General features: G+C 38.0%; 1 protein-coding gene across 3 annotated transcripts in view; it reads left to right on the plus strand.

The window, feature by feature from the left end:
* Positions 1-15460, plus strand: part of LOC126200652 (1,5-anhydro-D-fructose reductase-like) — an 84259-nt gene that overhangs the window by 18865 nt on the left and 49934 nt on the right. For all 3 annotated transcript variants that reach the window (XM_049936727.1, XM_049936726.1, XM_049936725.1), the window contains exon 4: positions 2356-2606. In XM_049936727.1, coding sequence (XP_049792684.1) covers positions 2356-2606 — 251 coding nt within the window. The remainder of the gene's footprint in view (positions 1-2355; positions 2607-15460) is intronic.

Below are 15460 nucleotides of genomic sequence, written 5' to 3' on the forward strand. Positions count from 1 at the left end.
TTTGCTGATTATTGAATGCTAAATATTGAATGAAGTGTTAAGTAACTAGGTATGATGAGTATGTTCATTAGATTGCCCTAGCAACTCTTACCAAACTGCTTCTTAAAAATGAAGGGTTGTTGCAATCGTTCTTTTTACCTTTCTGCTATTTATTTTGCTTTTTAACAAATGTTACAGATTTATTGTTATTGTTCACTATAATTTTACCCATCTACTAGTGCCATGTAGGCTCCTCTGTGTCTAGTAACTTTAAGAACTGTGGAGAGCTTTTCGTAGAGAAAGATCCATTAAAAGTCGTGGTTTGCGTGCTTATGACAACAGCTGTTAGCAGAATCTTATGGCGAATACCACTCATAAATAGCCAAATACTGACTCCATGTTCCTGCCCTTTAGAACCATTTTGTGATGCTTAGCCACTGTGTCATCCTCTGGTAACGGTTGCATTTGGATGCAGCATGCGAGTGGGGGTGGGGGTGGGGGGGGAGCAGGATCAGCACACTGCTTTCACACATAAATAGTCCAATGCCTGATCTAATTATTCTTGGCTTTCAAATTATTTAATAGCTTATTATTTAATCAGTGAAGCTTATGAACACATTAACAAAGTTCTCATTGTTCCTCTGCAGTGGAATGTTTTCTGGGATAACTTCATTGCTACCAGCCCTGCATGATGTGTCCTTACGTGTTAGCAGATCCTGTCCCCCAACTGGTTTCATAATAAGGTTATCTTCCCCTGTCAGACTTAAGCTATTTTGGCTTAAAACTTTGATAGGTGATGAAATATGCCGATACTGCTAGTTTTGATATTTTTAACATAAGAATATTTGCACATTTCATGTAAATATTCCTACATTTACTCATGCTGACAAACATCTTCTCTGTCAGCCTTTGAAGGTCAACACATTATCACAAAAACATCTCTATATTCCAAAGACTCTTCAGAAAGTGAACAATATTTGATTGAAATCCCTGTACAGCAGGTTTGTTGGATTCATTTTCCATGTTTGGCAGTTGTAGAGGTCATTCTTCTACAGTACATTCTCCAGACCTAGCAGTGACAATGAATACAGCAAATTCAAGGCCTTCTGATCATTAAGTGGAAGAGAATATTCGGATATTGCATGCAGCAAATGTTGGATATGGTCACACTCATTCAAGAATTGTAGCACTCTTTAGTAAACATATTATGAATGTCAGGTCTGTGAGCTTTGCTTAGCATTTTGTAGTTGTGAAACTTATATTCTTTCATTAATGGAGGTGATCTGCTGCCACCACAGGTACACAGAAAAAAAAGTTTGACACTGTCTTTGAAGCAGATGTTTGTGATTATTTAAGTTCATGTCAGTACCCAGAAATATTGCACACAGTTGTGAATGAAATTGGCATTAGATGTTTGTATTAATAATTGACTGTGCACTGTGAGCATACCAGGTATGAAAATTTATCTACAAGAACAACTGTTGCTTAGATATTTTTGTGAACGTTATGTAGGGCTTTCATTGGCAAAACTTAACACTGAAAATGAAAAATGGAATTCAGGTTATATCTTGAGAAGGAAATTGTTGCCCACAATGTGTCCTCACGTTATTCTGCAGAAAATCACATAAATTTGAATAAATTACCTCATTCTAAAAATAGATGGATCTGGAAACAGATGGTGTAATCAAGTGGCTGTATTAATTGACATTGTTCTCCTTAAAATAACCATAAATACTGATGATGGTGGTATTTTGGTATCTTTAGTGATCCATGCAGAACTGCCACATGGACAGGTTTCTATGTAACATTGTACTGAACCATCACACAGTGTACTTGCATTCCATCAGATAGACACCAACATTGGTGCATGATGAATGCAACCAGAGGGAATGTGATCATCATTTAGACTGCACCTGACACAGTGACGAAGAAACATCTGGTTGTTAAACATTTTGCAGATGATGAGATATACAAGCTGCTGTCATAGACTGGGCTGCCACATGGCATGAAGAAAGGCTATTCAAATAGGTATTGAAATACAATAAAGGTTTCACTGTTCAAGATGGTGAAATAGGTGAAAGTTTGTGGCAAATGTCATAAATTCTTTTTATGTAGTCCACTAATAAATGTATAATGCAACAATGTTCGCTTCACAGTGACTTTCAGCATATGATTATTATTATTTTTATTTAATTGTTCATTCATTCTTATGAAGTCTTCTAATTTTTCATGGCACAACTTTATTTTATTCTCAAGTGAACTAGTTTTTTGTAAATAAATTATTTAACTTCAAAATTAATTTTTTGGTGTTTCCTTTGCCTGTGCCTGTCCACTATATAACAAGTATATCTTTCTTATTTCTTCTTCCTCCTGCAGGCCATGGAAGAACAAGTTGATGCTGGTAAAACCAAAGCTATAGGAATATCAAATTTCAACATCTCTCAGATGGAACGTTTGATTGTAAATTCTCGTATCCATCCAGCTAATCTTCAGGTGGAAATGCACGCATACTTGCAACAAAAAGAGTTAAGAATATTTTGTGAAACGAATGGAATTGTGGTCACAGCATATTCACCACTGGGATCACCAGGAGCTAAGCAACATTGGCAGAAGAAATATAATTACAGGTATGGGCACTCGCTATCAACTGTAATATTGTTATGAGGATGATACATTGAGTAATGCAACAATTTCTTTTAGCAAAAAATTTTGTTGTAATGAAATTAAACTTTCTGAGCCTCGGCAAACAAACTTCCTAATTTATATTACGTGGTTTCATTGTTTATTTCAGCATTAACTGTTAGTTGTCAATTATACAGTTAGCACTGTAAATGTTATTTGCAGAAGAAGTTTGTTTCAGAAAAGTTACTTTTGAAACAAGTTGGTTTTATCATTGGGGGCAACAAAATGAAATTGATCCATCTCCCATACTCTTGGTGGCTATGTTTAAAGACTGAAGAGCTGATTCTATTTGACATACTGTTGCAGAGGGAAATGTTAAAATTCAGACAATACATAGACTTATTAAATAGTTTGGCTGTCCTTTTCGTCCAGTGCAAAACAAGCCCATACTCAAGTCGTGGCACCCAAGAGATAACTAGGCTATTCCACTTCCTCTTTTCTCCAGAGTTCATCTTATCTGTGACAAGAAGTTGTGCTGGGCAGTGGTCCAGCAACAGTTTGGCAATTGTGTGCTTGGGTGCCTTTTGTGTTGTCAAGAACATTACATATCATAACAAAGAAAAGCCCTGTGTACGATCTTCCCATGACTCATGTAAACTTTGTTCTGAATATAGACGTACTGAGAGTGTTGGAGATTTTTGTTTCTGATGAAGATATTGGTTAGAATTTGACATCAGGTGGTAATTTAGAAAGTGATCATATGGTGTACATAATTTTTTACTTAAATATCTTAATCACAAAGTTTTTTGAACAGAGTTAATGGTTTCGTTTATACAATAGCCATCTTCAGAATCTATCATTCTGCTGCACTCACTTTATTTCTACACAGTTATGACTCGCTGCAGTGCAGCAGAATGAGAGGTTCCGAAGATGTTTCTTGTATAACTGAAACCAGCAATTCTGTTCAAAAATATTTGTGATCAAGACAGTTAAATAGAAAATTGTAAAGAGATTGGAAACCAATCGAGAAGCTCCTTCAATAAATGTGGTATACTGATTAACATCTACAATGAGATCAGATGGTATTAGATCAGTGGTTATTAGTCTGTCTTGTAGACTCATTTTGGGAATCCATCGTGCAAGTTGGTGCACTGCACATTAAGCTGTACGAATAGATTGTTAGTAGGATATTATGATGGAGCATCCACCATGTATGCTGCAGTGCAGATCTTCCTCCTCCTCCTTCACTCTCTCTCCCTCTCTCTCTCTCTTGCTGGTGCACTGTTACAATTAAGCTCTTAACATGGTAGTATAGTGGTAGCACAACCACTATCACAACTTCACAACTAGGTGCTATAAATACAAAGATCTGGAAGGAGATCACTCTAAAAATGTTTCAGAGCTTATTGGGCAGATCTTTAGGCTAAAATCAAGGGGAAACTATATTCTGATTAAAATTACTTCGTGATTGACAGGTGGCAGTCATGAGGATTAGAGTCACTGGCTTGTATGCAGTGAGCCACATACTCATGCAATTGATAGTTGCATGTGCACCAAAAATCAAACAAGTTATCTACTTTATTGACTGCTGCCAACGTTTTGTAGATTGTAGAAAGGACGTGGGGGGGGGGGGGGGGAGACACTGCTGCTGTGGCAATGGTGATGTATTAAGATGCCGTAATCGTATGTTATAAACAGATAACAGCAATAAAATGAGCATTCAGTCACATGTGTGTCACAGAGTAACAGATTATCTAAATAAATGGAAAAAATTGTAAGGGGTGAACACAACTGAATTTTTGGTAACACGATGTACTACTAATGGAATCACTTTCACTATCATGTACATAATCACTAGCATTGTTGTCAGAATTTACTGAAACAATAAGTTGTTCTACATTCTTTTCCACTACACATTCATTCTCTCGTACTTAAGTTATTAATTCCTTTGTGTCTCTTACAACACTGTGGCCATCTGATGATGAAGTTTGGTTTATAGAATCCTTTGTCAGTCTTTCTACTTCTACCAATGTACATTTTTTGTTGCTCCTTGCCACATAACCCTTAGCTTGAGCCAAGCCCACATGAGTTCAACACAATTGAAATGACAGTGATATGATGGTGATTGAGGACTCTGTGGCCATACTTTCTGCCCATTCGTCTACAGCGAAGACTGAGAGGTTTATTCTAAGCCACAAGATGCAGTAATTTATCCTTTTTACAGTTGTCTGGTATGGGAATGTTTTATTGTAGCAAGCCAATAATGTCTGTTTCTGGAAGCTACTGTAGGTGCCTCACAAAGGATAAACAAATTACATGAGGTGTTTCCCATAATTATTACTGTAGGTTTACTCAAGTGAACAGCCGTGGTCCCCAGGACCTCCAGTCGAAAGGATGGACTTGCAAAACCTTATAGGAATGACGCTCAGGTTATGCGCTACAGGATTTGCATTGTTATTAATGTCAAGCCCATGACTTGCCGTTAGGTGCCACTACTCGTACAGAGATGAAGGGTCAAAACACAAGCATCAGTGTGCCTTACAGTTGCAGAAAGTCAACACAAGTCTGGACATGGTGAGCAGGGCTTTACTTGTAAAGCTGCCTCATCAAAATAACAGCAATAGTGCTGCTGCTTTTCATGAGTATTGACAAATTAAACCCCTAGGGTTTAAAAAACAAGTTCAAATTAACTGGTGATTTGTAAACGTCTTTGGGAAGAGGCCAGCAACCAATTGTGCCACAAATTTTTGAAGAAGTTCCTGTTGCCATGGCTGAAAATGTTGGGTACAATATGCAATCTTCCAGCAGTGCATGAGATGTGCCGTTACAGCTGAACCTGAAATGGTTCACCTGAAATGTTTCGGGCAGCAGTTGAGCAAATGTTAGTGTGGTTACAGGCTGTCATGGATGCAGATGGTCATCACACTGAGTGATGTTTGTGAGGTTTATTTGTTATTTCTCTATTGCATGTCCTTACAAATGTTCCCATAAAGTTTCATTATCCTATGGTCACTTGTTTCCATGGGAGCCCTCTCAAGTAGCAGAAGTTTAATTATAGCCACCCTGTACATTAATCAACAACTAAAACCAAGGAATAATGATTTATATAAATTCTCTGCTTTTATACATTCATGGATGTAGAAATAAAATAAAAGTTTTCTACATCGATAAAAATATTATATTAATATGTAAGCTATTAATTTTATGACCTCATTAAGAGGAGAACACAGTTTTCTTAGAGAAAAATAACAGTAAGCTTATTACATTTACTCTGCATTGTAGTGAGATATGACTCTCCTTCCATGCTTAGAAACAATTTCAGTATGATGGCTGCATTTTGTGTACAGCAACATATGAACTAAAGTTTTTCAGAGCAACTAAAAGAGAGGCTACAATGTGAGACTATAAGCTGTGAAAGAGTCGAAGCTTTTAACCAAATATGAGTAGTTATGTATTATTGTGTGAGAAAGATTTTGTATTGTGTAATTGACATTCTTCTTTGCAATATTTTTGTGCAGAAACTAAAATGTTTACCAAAGACTACCATCAGCAGCAGACGTACTTTGTGTTCTCTCTCTCTCTCTCTCTTTCTCTCTCTTTTTTAGTCATCAATCTTTTGACTGGTTTGATGAGACTTATCATGAATTCATCCCCTGTGCCAACCATTTCATTGCAGAGTAGTACTTGCAACCTACATCCTCAATTATTTGCTGGCTGTATCCCAATGTGTGTCCTCCTCTACAGTTTTTACCCCTCTACAGCTCTCTCAAGCGCTATGGAAGTTATTCCCTGATCTCATAACAGATGTTCTATCACCCTGTTCCTTCTTCTTGTCAGTGTTCCCCATTTATTTCTTTCTTTGCCAGTTCCTTGGAGGACATACTCCTTCATTACCTTATCGGTCTACTTAATTTTCAACATTCTTCTGTAGTGCCACATCTCAAATGCTTTTATTCTATTCTGTTCTGTATTTTTCCATAGTCTATGTCTCACTGGCATACAATGCTGTGCTCCAAAGATACATTCTTAGAAATTTCTTCCTCGAATTAAGACTTATGTTCGATACTAGTAGACTTCTCTTGGCAAGGAATACCTCTTTTTGCCAGTGTTGGTCTGCTTTTCATGTCCTCCTTGCTCTGTCCATCATGGGTTACTTTGTTGCCTAACCTCATGTACTTTGTGATCACCAATTATGTTGTTAAGTTTCTGGCCGTTCTTATTTCTGCTACTGCTCATTACTTTCATCTTTATTCTATTTACTCTCAACCCATATTCTGTACTCATTACACTGTTCATTCCATTCAGCAGATCCTGTAATGCTTCTTCACTTTCACTGATGATAGCAGTGTCATCAGCAAATCTTAACATTGATAATTTTAGTCCGACTCTTTTCTTTTATTTATGTCATTGTTTCTTCAACATAGACTGAACAGCAGGACCGAAAGACTACATCCCTGTTTTCCACCATTTTTAAATCAAACACTTCGATTTTGTCTTCCACTCTTATTTTATTGTTCCAGACCAACAAATCCTATGAATGTGTGTCAATTTTTCTTCAGTCTTACTTCCATTATCGACCACAACATTGGAACTGCCTCTTTGGTGTCTTCACCTTTCCTAAACCCAAACTGATTGTGATCTAGCACATCCTCAGTTTCCTTTTCCATTCTTCTGTATATTATTTTTGTCAGCATCTTGGATGCATGAGCTGTTAAGCTGAATGTTTGTTAATTACTGCACTTGGTAGCTCCTGTAGTCTTGGGAATTGTGTAGATGATGTTTTTCCAAAAGTCTGATGGTATATCACGAGCCTCATGCATTCTATACATCAAGGCAAATAATCGTTTTGTTGCCACTTCCCCAATGATTTTATAAATTCCGATTGCACGTTATCCATCCCTTCTATCTTATTTGATTTTAAGTATTCCAAAGCTCTTTGAAATTTTGACTATAATACTGGATCCCCTCTCTCTTCCTTATCAACTCCTATTTCTCCTACCGTAATGTCACCTCTCCTCATAGAGACCCTCAATGAACTCTTTCCACTTATTCATCTCTCCTCTGCACTTAACAGTGTGATTCCCATTGCTCTCTTAATGTTACTGTCCTTGCTTTTAATTTCACTGAAGGTTTTTTTGGGTTTTCTATATGCTGATCCGCTCCTTCTGACAATCATTTCTTTGTCGATTCTTCACATTTTTTATGTAACCATTTCACCTTAGTTTCCCTGCACTTCCTGTTTATGTCAACCTTAAGTCACTTCTATTTCTGTATTCCTGAAGTACAAAAATATACCTGTCAATTCAGGAATGTTTTTGCCTTATTGGCATAAAAATATTTCTATAGTGCCAGAAAGCAAAAATCACTACACATTTGGTGGTCCTTTCCATTTGCTCCCACCCTTGCAGTCAGCTCTGCCTGGCCCCCTCCCAGCCTCTTCAGGCTGTGTCACCTCAGAAAGCTTGTGCTCACAGATCAGGCAACACAGTGAGCACGTGGAACCAGAGAAACAGCTGCAATTGGATGATGCCTGGCTCCTGCCACTCAGCTCACTGAAATCTCAATCACAAAGTAATTTTAATTAGAGTATGCAGCCATTACTTTTTCCCAAAGGCATGTAGCTCAACTGTATGGTTTAGTGATGAACGTATCCTCTCAGCTAGAATATTTTCGAGATAAAATAGTTCCCTGTTCAGATCTCCAGGTGGAGTCAAAGGGAGATGGACTGGCTGAAGTGGCTGACATTAGATATGTTGGTAATTAGCAAAATACAGTGGCAACAAGAACAGAACATCTAGTCAGATGTGTACAGAGTTATCAACACAAAATCCAATATGTGTAATGCAGTAATAAGTCTAATAATGAATAAGAAAATAGGTATACAGGTAAGCTACTATGAACAGTGTAGTGAACATATTATCACAGTCAAGTTAGACATGAAGCCAACACCCACCACAGTAGTACAAGTTTATAGGCAGCTTTCTCCACAGGTGATGGAGAGATTGAATGACCGTATTATAAGATAAAAAAATAGTTGTGGATGACTGGATTCAGAATAGGAAAAGGAAGAGAATGAAAAAATAGTAGGAGATCGTGGACTGGGGGTAGGAAAGAAGGAGAAAGCCACCTCGTGCACAGAGTAAATTTCATCATCACTGACACTTGCTTTAAGATTCAAGCTAGAAATTTATCAATGTTCAAGAGACATGGAGACACTGGAATGTTCCGGATTTATTTTATAATGGTAAGGCAGAGATTAGAGATTCTGAAACCAGATTTTAAACCTTAAGTAATTTCCAGTGACAGATGTGTACTCTGCCCTTAATTTATTGGTTGTGAACTGCAGTTTAAAACTGAAAAAAATTAAAAAAGAAATTAAGGCGATGGGACCTGGATGAACTGAAGGTTGTTAAGAGTTTCAGAGGGAGCATTAGGCAATGTCCACCATCTACATCTACACTCTGCAAACTACAGTGAGGTGCATGGCAGAAGGTACTTCCCATTGTAGAAGTTATTAAGGCTTCTTTCTGTTGCATTCATGTATGGAGTGCAGGTGGATTATTGTTTGAGTGCCTGCCTCTGTGCGTGTAGCATTTATTCTGACCTTATCCTCACAATCCCTATGTGAGCAGTATTTAGGGGGTTGTAGTATATTCCTAGTGTAATCATTTAAAGCCAGTTCTTGAAACTTTGTTAGTAGACCATCTCAGGATAGTTTACATCTATCTTCAAGAGTCTTCTAATTCAGTTCCTTCAATCTCTCTGTGACACTCTGTCATGGATTAAACAAACCTGTGACCATTCATGCTGCCCTTCTCTTTATACACACAATATCCCATGTTAGTCCTATCTGGTACAGATACCACACACTTGAGCAATATTCTAGAACTGGTCACTCAAGTGATTCATAAGCAATCTCTTTGTAAACTGATTGCAGTTCCCCAATGTTCTACCAATAAACCAAAGCCTACCACCTGCTTCTACCCATGACTGAACCTATGAGATCATTCCATTTCATATACCGGTACCTACAAAGGTATTTTTATGAGTTGGCTTGGTATTGTAGTCATAGGATACTACATCTTTTTGTTTTGCAAAGTGCATAATTTTACACTTCCAAACATTTAAAGTGAGTTGCCAATCTCTACAGCACTTTGAAGTCTTATCAAGATCTGACTGAATATTTGTGCAGCTTTTTTCAGATTGTACTTCATTATAGATAACTGTATCATTTGCAAAAATCCTGATTTTACCATTAATATTATCTGCAAGGTCATTAATATATGACACATACAGCAAGGGTCCCAACACACTTCCTGGGGCACACCTGAAGTTACTTCTACATCTGATGAGGATTCTTCATCCAAGATAACATGCTGTATCCTCCCTATCAAAAAGTCCTCAATTGAGTCATAAATTTCTCAAAACCCCATATGATTGCACTTTTGAGAATAAGCATAGGTGTGGTACTGAGTCAAATCATTTTCAGAAATCAAGAAATATAGCATCTGCCTGATTACCTTGATCCGAAGTTTTCAGTATGTCGTGAGAAAAGTGCGAGTTGAGTTTCACATAATCGATGTTTTCGAAATGCATGTTAGTTAGGATTGAGGAGGTCATTCTGTTCAAGATACCTCATTATGTTTGAGCTCAGAATATGTTCTAAGACTCTACAACAAATCGATGTCAAGGATACTGGACACTAGTTTTGTGGATCACTTCTACTACCCTTCTTTTAGATGGGTGTGACCTGTGCCTTTTTACAAGAACTGGGCATGGCTTTTTGTTCCAGGAATTGATGGTAGATTGTGGTTAGAAGTGGGGTTAACTCACTTAAAATTCAGTATAGAAGCTGACAGGGATTCCATCGGGCCCTGGAGCTTTATTAAATTTCAATGATTTCAGCTGCTTCTCAACACCACTTATACTTATTTCATTAAACTTTTTAGTGGCAGAAGGACAAATTGGGGCAATTCTCCTGGGTTTTCTTTTGTAATGAAAAATTTGAAAACAGAGTTAAGCATTTCAGCTTTTGTTTTGCTACTCTCAGTTTCAGTTTCTTTCTCATTCACAATCGACTGGACACTAACTTTGGTGCCATTAACAGCCTTTACATATAATCAGAATTTCTTTGGCTTCTGTGAAAGATCATTTAACAGAACAGGAGAAAAACATATAACAGAACATGAATGAGTTGCTCTGAAAGATGAAATGCGGAAGACAAAGTGTAGTAGAAATCGTTGGGCAATATACTACATACTGCATTAAACTGATGAAAAGAGAAATTATAAAAATTCAGCAAATGGAGCAGACAAAGGGGAATACAGACATCTGTAAATGACATTGACAGAAAGTTCAAAATGACTCAATACGAATGCCTAGAGGACAAATTCAAAGCTGTAGAATGATGCATAATTAGGAGAAAGATAGATGTTACCTATAGGAAAATTAAAGAGACCTCTGGAGAACAGAGAATTGGCTATATGAACATCAGTAGCTCAGATGGTAAAACGTGCTAAGAAAAGAAAGGAAAGCTGAAAGGTGGATGGAATATATAAAGACTCTATCTAAAAGGAACAAACTCAAGGACAATATTATAGAAAGGGAAAGTGAAGTAGGTGAAGATGAGATAGGAGATACAATACTGTGAGAAGAGTTTGACAAAGCTCTGGAAGACATGAGTGGAAACAAGTCACCTGGAGTTGACAACATTCCCTCAGAACTATTGAGATTCTTAGGAGAGCCATCCATGACCAAATTATTCCACCTGGGATGCAAGAAACATGAGTCAGCCAAAATACCCCCAGCATTCAAGAAGAATGTAATAATTCCAGTTCCAAAGAAGGCATGTGCTGACAGATGTGAAGGCTACAAACCATTATTTTAATAAGTCATGGCTGCAAAATACTGACTTGAATTATTTAAAGTAGAATGCAAAAACACATAGAAGTTGTCTTTGGAGAAGATCAGTAGTGTTGTGGAGAAATGTAGAATTACATAGGCAATATTGAGCTTACGGCTTATTCTAGAAGACACATTGAAGAAAAGCAAATTTGTATTTATAGCAACATTCTTGTTAATTTCTTTATATATATTCTAATGCAAAATCCACTTTTGAACAAACTATGAGTATAGTACTTACTTTTTGCACTTTTTGAAAACTAACTGGAACTTATTTTTTAAAGTACAGTGAAAACAATAATATCTATCCAAACAATAGAACTGTGTTTTTAGTACTGCATACCACTTGTTCAGAGTATTCCTGTCAATCTTCAGTTTCTGAAGAGTTGCACAGGAACACAAAGCGAATTTTCAGGTTTTCCATTTTCAAATATCCACAGTGGTTACTGAGGATAGTTTTGTACCCATAAAAGCTCCTCTCCACATCACAGGATGTCACAGGAGTGTATTTGAAGGTGATGAAGTCAGCACAGGCCAGCTCTGGTCCATTGTCTTCAAATGTTGTATCCAGAATTCTGCTGGAGAAGACTTTACAATTTGTTGTTCAGTTTTTCAGTGACATGACGATGAGCTTGATACAACTCACTCTGAACATTTTGCACAATATCCATTGTGTCACACAGTTGAATACCATCAGCATCCAGTTATGTGATGGCTTTTGATACCACCGAAAAGTTGGTGTTGATGTGTGACTAGGTTCCAGACAAGTTATATGTAATGACATCTTTCACAGTTTTGATAGCACTTGATTCATCAGTGTCAAGCTCACAAAACATAGTTTTTATTTTGATGTAATTGGTGCAGCAATACTCAGTAACATTAAGCCAAGAACCCCACATGTAAGAAAAGACTGGGTGAGGTGGGGGGGGGGGGGGGGGAGGGTTGCAGAGGCAGTGAATTTGCTTGTTGTTCCTTCAATATCTACACCCTTGGCAGAGCTTTCACATGGATTTTTGTGCCACAGGAAATTAATTTGTTCATATCAGGATAACCTGGTAGCAACTCTTCTGAAACTCTCTGTAACGCAAGTGCAAGGCAAGTGACATACACCATAACGGGGTACAGAATCTACAGCCCCGTGGCTGCACTAGCCTGTTTGAGACATCATCTCTCAATAGCACAAAACATTGCCTCTCTTCACACCATCTGCTCACAGTTACTTCGTACACTTGTCAAACAAAATGGCAATTGTCAAGTTGTTTACTCTCGAGAGAGATTCACGCAGGAACATTTCTCCAGGCCCGTCAACTTTTAGAACACCAGCAACATGATTTTCAACCTAACACTCACCCACATCGGTTGGTTGGTTGGTGGGGGTTAAAGGGACCAGACTGCGACGGTCATCGGTTTCCCACATCAGTTGTTTCGTCTATTGACACCCAGACCTTTTGGTCAGTGACACTAAATCCTGTTTTCTTGAGAACCTCCCTGTATCACATAGGTAAGTAGTTCTTTCTCAATGTAGATTAGACTGGAATAGGATGTGCTGTGTGCTTCTCTAGGAACTGTCTAAAGTCTGGATGCTTCGGCTTTTCCAATGGGATGCTGCAAGACAGCATCTGACACAAGTCCTTGAAGAATGATTGTATGGTTGAAGATGAACCTGTCTGCTCAAATAATAGAGTTTATCTGCCGTCATTTTCAGTACTCTTCAAACAGCTGTTGTGTTTGGTGGAATTACAGTGTTGTTGCACAGTAAAGTGCCTTTCTGCACTAGCTTACATAGTTTAAAAAATAATATTTCCCCATCAGTGTTGAAGAACTTTCCTCCTAAATCACGAACAAACCATAGCTACTTTATGCTGTAGGAGCACTTTACTTTCAGTATGTGGAACCAGACCAGATTATTGCTTAATATGTGGAAAACAAAGTGTAGGGCTATAGAAAAAGAGATGCTGAATGAAACACATTTGGCTGTCAAGAGGGCAATGTGTGATATCTTCAATGACTACCATTGCAGCATATTGTCAAATGATATTTCACAAAACCCAAAGAAATTTTGATCGTATGTAAAGGCTGTTAGTAGCACCAAAGTTTGTGTCCAGTCCCTAGCAAAAGCTGAAATGCTTAACTCTGTTTTCAAATATTCATTTACAAAGTAAAACCCAGGGGAACCGCCCCAATATGCCACTGAAAAGATGAGTGAAATAAGTATTAGTGTCAGTGGTATTGAGAAACAGCTGAAATGGTTAAAATGTAACACAGCTCCAGTGGAATCCTGATATTGAATTTGTAGCTGAGTTAGCCCCTCTTCTAGCTATAATCTATCATTGAACCCTGAAACAAAACACTGTGTCCAGTTCTTGGAAAAAAGCACAGATCATACCCATCCACAACAAGGGTAGTAGAAGTGATCTACAAAACTACCTCCCAATACTTTGATATCAATTTGTTGAATTTGTTGTAGAATCTTAGAATACATTATGAGCTCAAACATAATTAGATATCTTGAATAGAGTGACCTCCCCAACCCCAACCAGCATGGATGCAATATTTCTTGATTTCTGAAAATCATTTGACTCAGCACCACACCCTATGCTTATTGTCAAAAGTATGATCTTATGTGATGTCAAGTGAAATTTGTGACTGGACTGAGAGCTTTTTGGTAGGGAGGGCGCAACATGAGCGTCATCATCAGATGTAGAAGTAACTTGGGACACTTGCTGTTCACGTTGTATATTAATGACCTTGCAGACAATAATAGTAGTTGTCTCAGTCTTTTTGCAGGTGATGCAGTCATCTGTAATGAAGTATTGTCTGAAAGAAGCTGCATAATTTTTCAGTCAACTCTTGATAACATTTCAAAGAGGTCCAAAGATTGGCAGCTTGCTTTAAACGTTCAAAAGTGTAAAATTATATGACTATAATATCAACAAGTCTCAGTTGGCATTGGCTGACTCATACAATTACCTGGGCATAACACTTTGTAGGTATAGAAAATGGAATGATCACATAGGTTCAGTTGTGGGTAAAGCAGGTGGTAGAGTTTTGGTTTATTGGTAGAATACTAGGGAAGAGCAATCAGTCTAGAAAAGAGATCACTTACAAATCACTCATGCAACCAATCCTAGAATATTGCTCAAATGTGTGGGACCCATACCAGATAGGACTAATAGGTCATATTGAACATGTACAGAGAAGGGCAGCACAAATGGTCACAAGTTTGTTTAATCTGTGGGAGAGTGTGACAGAGATACTGAAGGGACTGAACTGGCAGACTCTTGAAGACAGACAGACAGCTATCTTAAGAAAGTCCAATAACAAATTTTCAAGAACTGTCTTTAAATGATGACTCTGGAGATGTACTACAACCCCCACCATATGTATCACTCATATAGAGATTTATCTAAAAACAAAGATGATGTGACTTACCAAACGAAAGCGCTGGCAGGTCGATAGACACACAAACAAACACAAACATACACACAAAATTCAAGCTTTCGCAACAAACTGTTGCCTCCTCAGGAATGAGGGATAGAGGGAAAGACGAAAAGGATGTGGGTTTTAAGGGAGAGGGTAAGGAGTCATTCCAATCCCGGGAGCAGAAAGACTTACCTTAGGGGGGAAAAAGGATGGGTATACACTCGCACACACACACACACACATATCCATCCACACATATACAGACACAAGCAGACATATTTAAAGACAAAGAGTTTGGGCAGAGATGTCAGTCGAGGCGGAAGTGCAGAGGCAAAGATGTTGTTGAATGACAGGTGAGGTATGAGTGGCGACAACTTGAAATTAGCGGAGATTGAGGCCTGGTGGTTAACGGGAAGAGAGGATATATTGAAGAGCAAGTTCCCATCTCTGGAGTTCGGATAGGTTGGTGTTGGTGGGAAGTATCCAGATAACCCGGACGGTGTAACACTGTGCCAAGATGTGCTGGCCATGCACC

The sequence above is a fragment of the Schistocerca nitens genome, chromosome 1 (genome assembly GCF_023898315.1).
Source record: "Schistocerca nitens isolate TAMUIC-IGC-003100 chromosome 1, iqSchNite1.1, whole genome shotgun sequence".
Lineage (NCBI taxonomy): Eukaryota > Metazoa > Arthropoda > Insecta > Orthoptera > Acrididae > Schistocerca > Schistocerca nitens.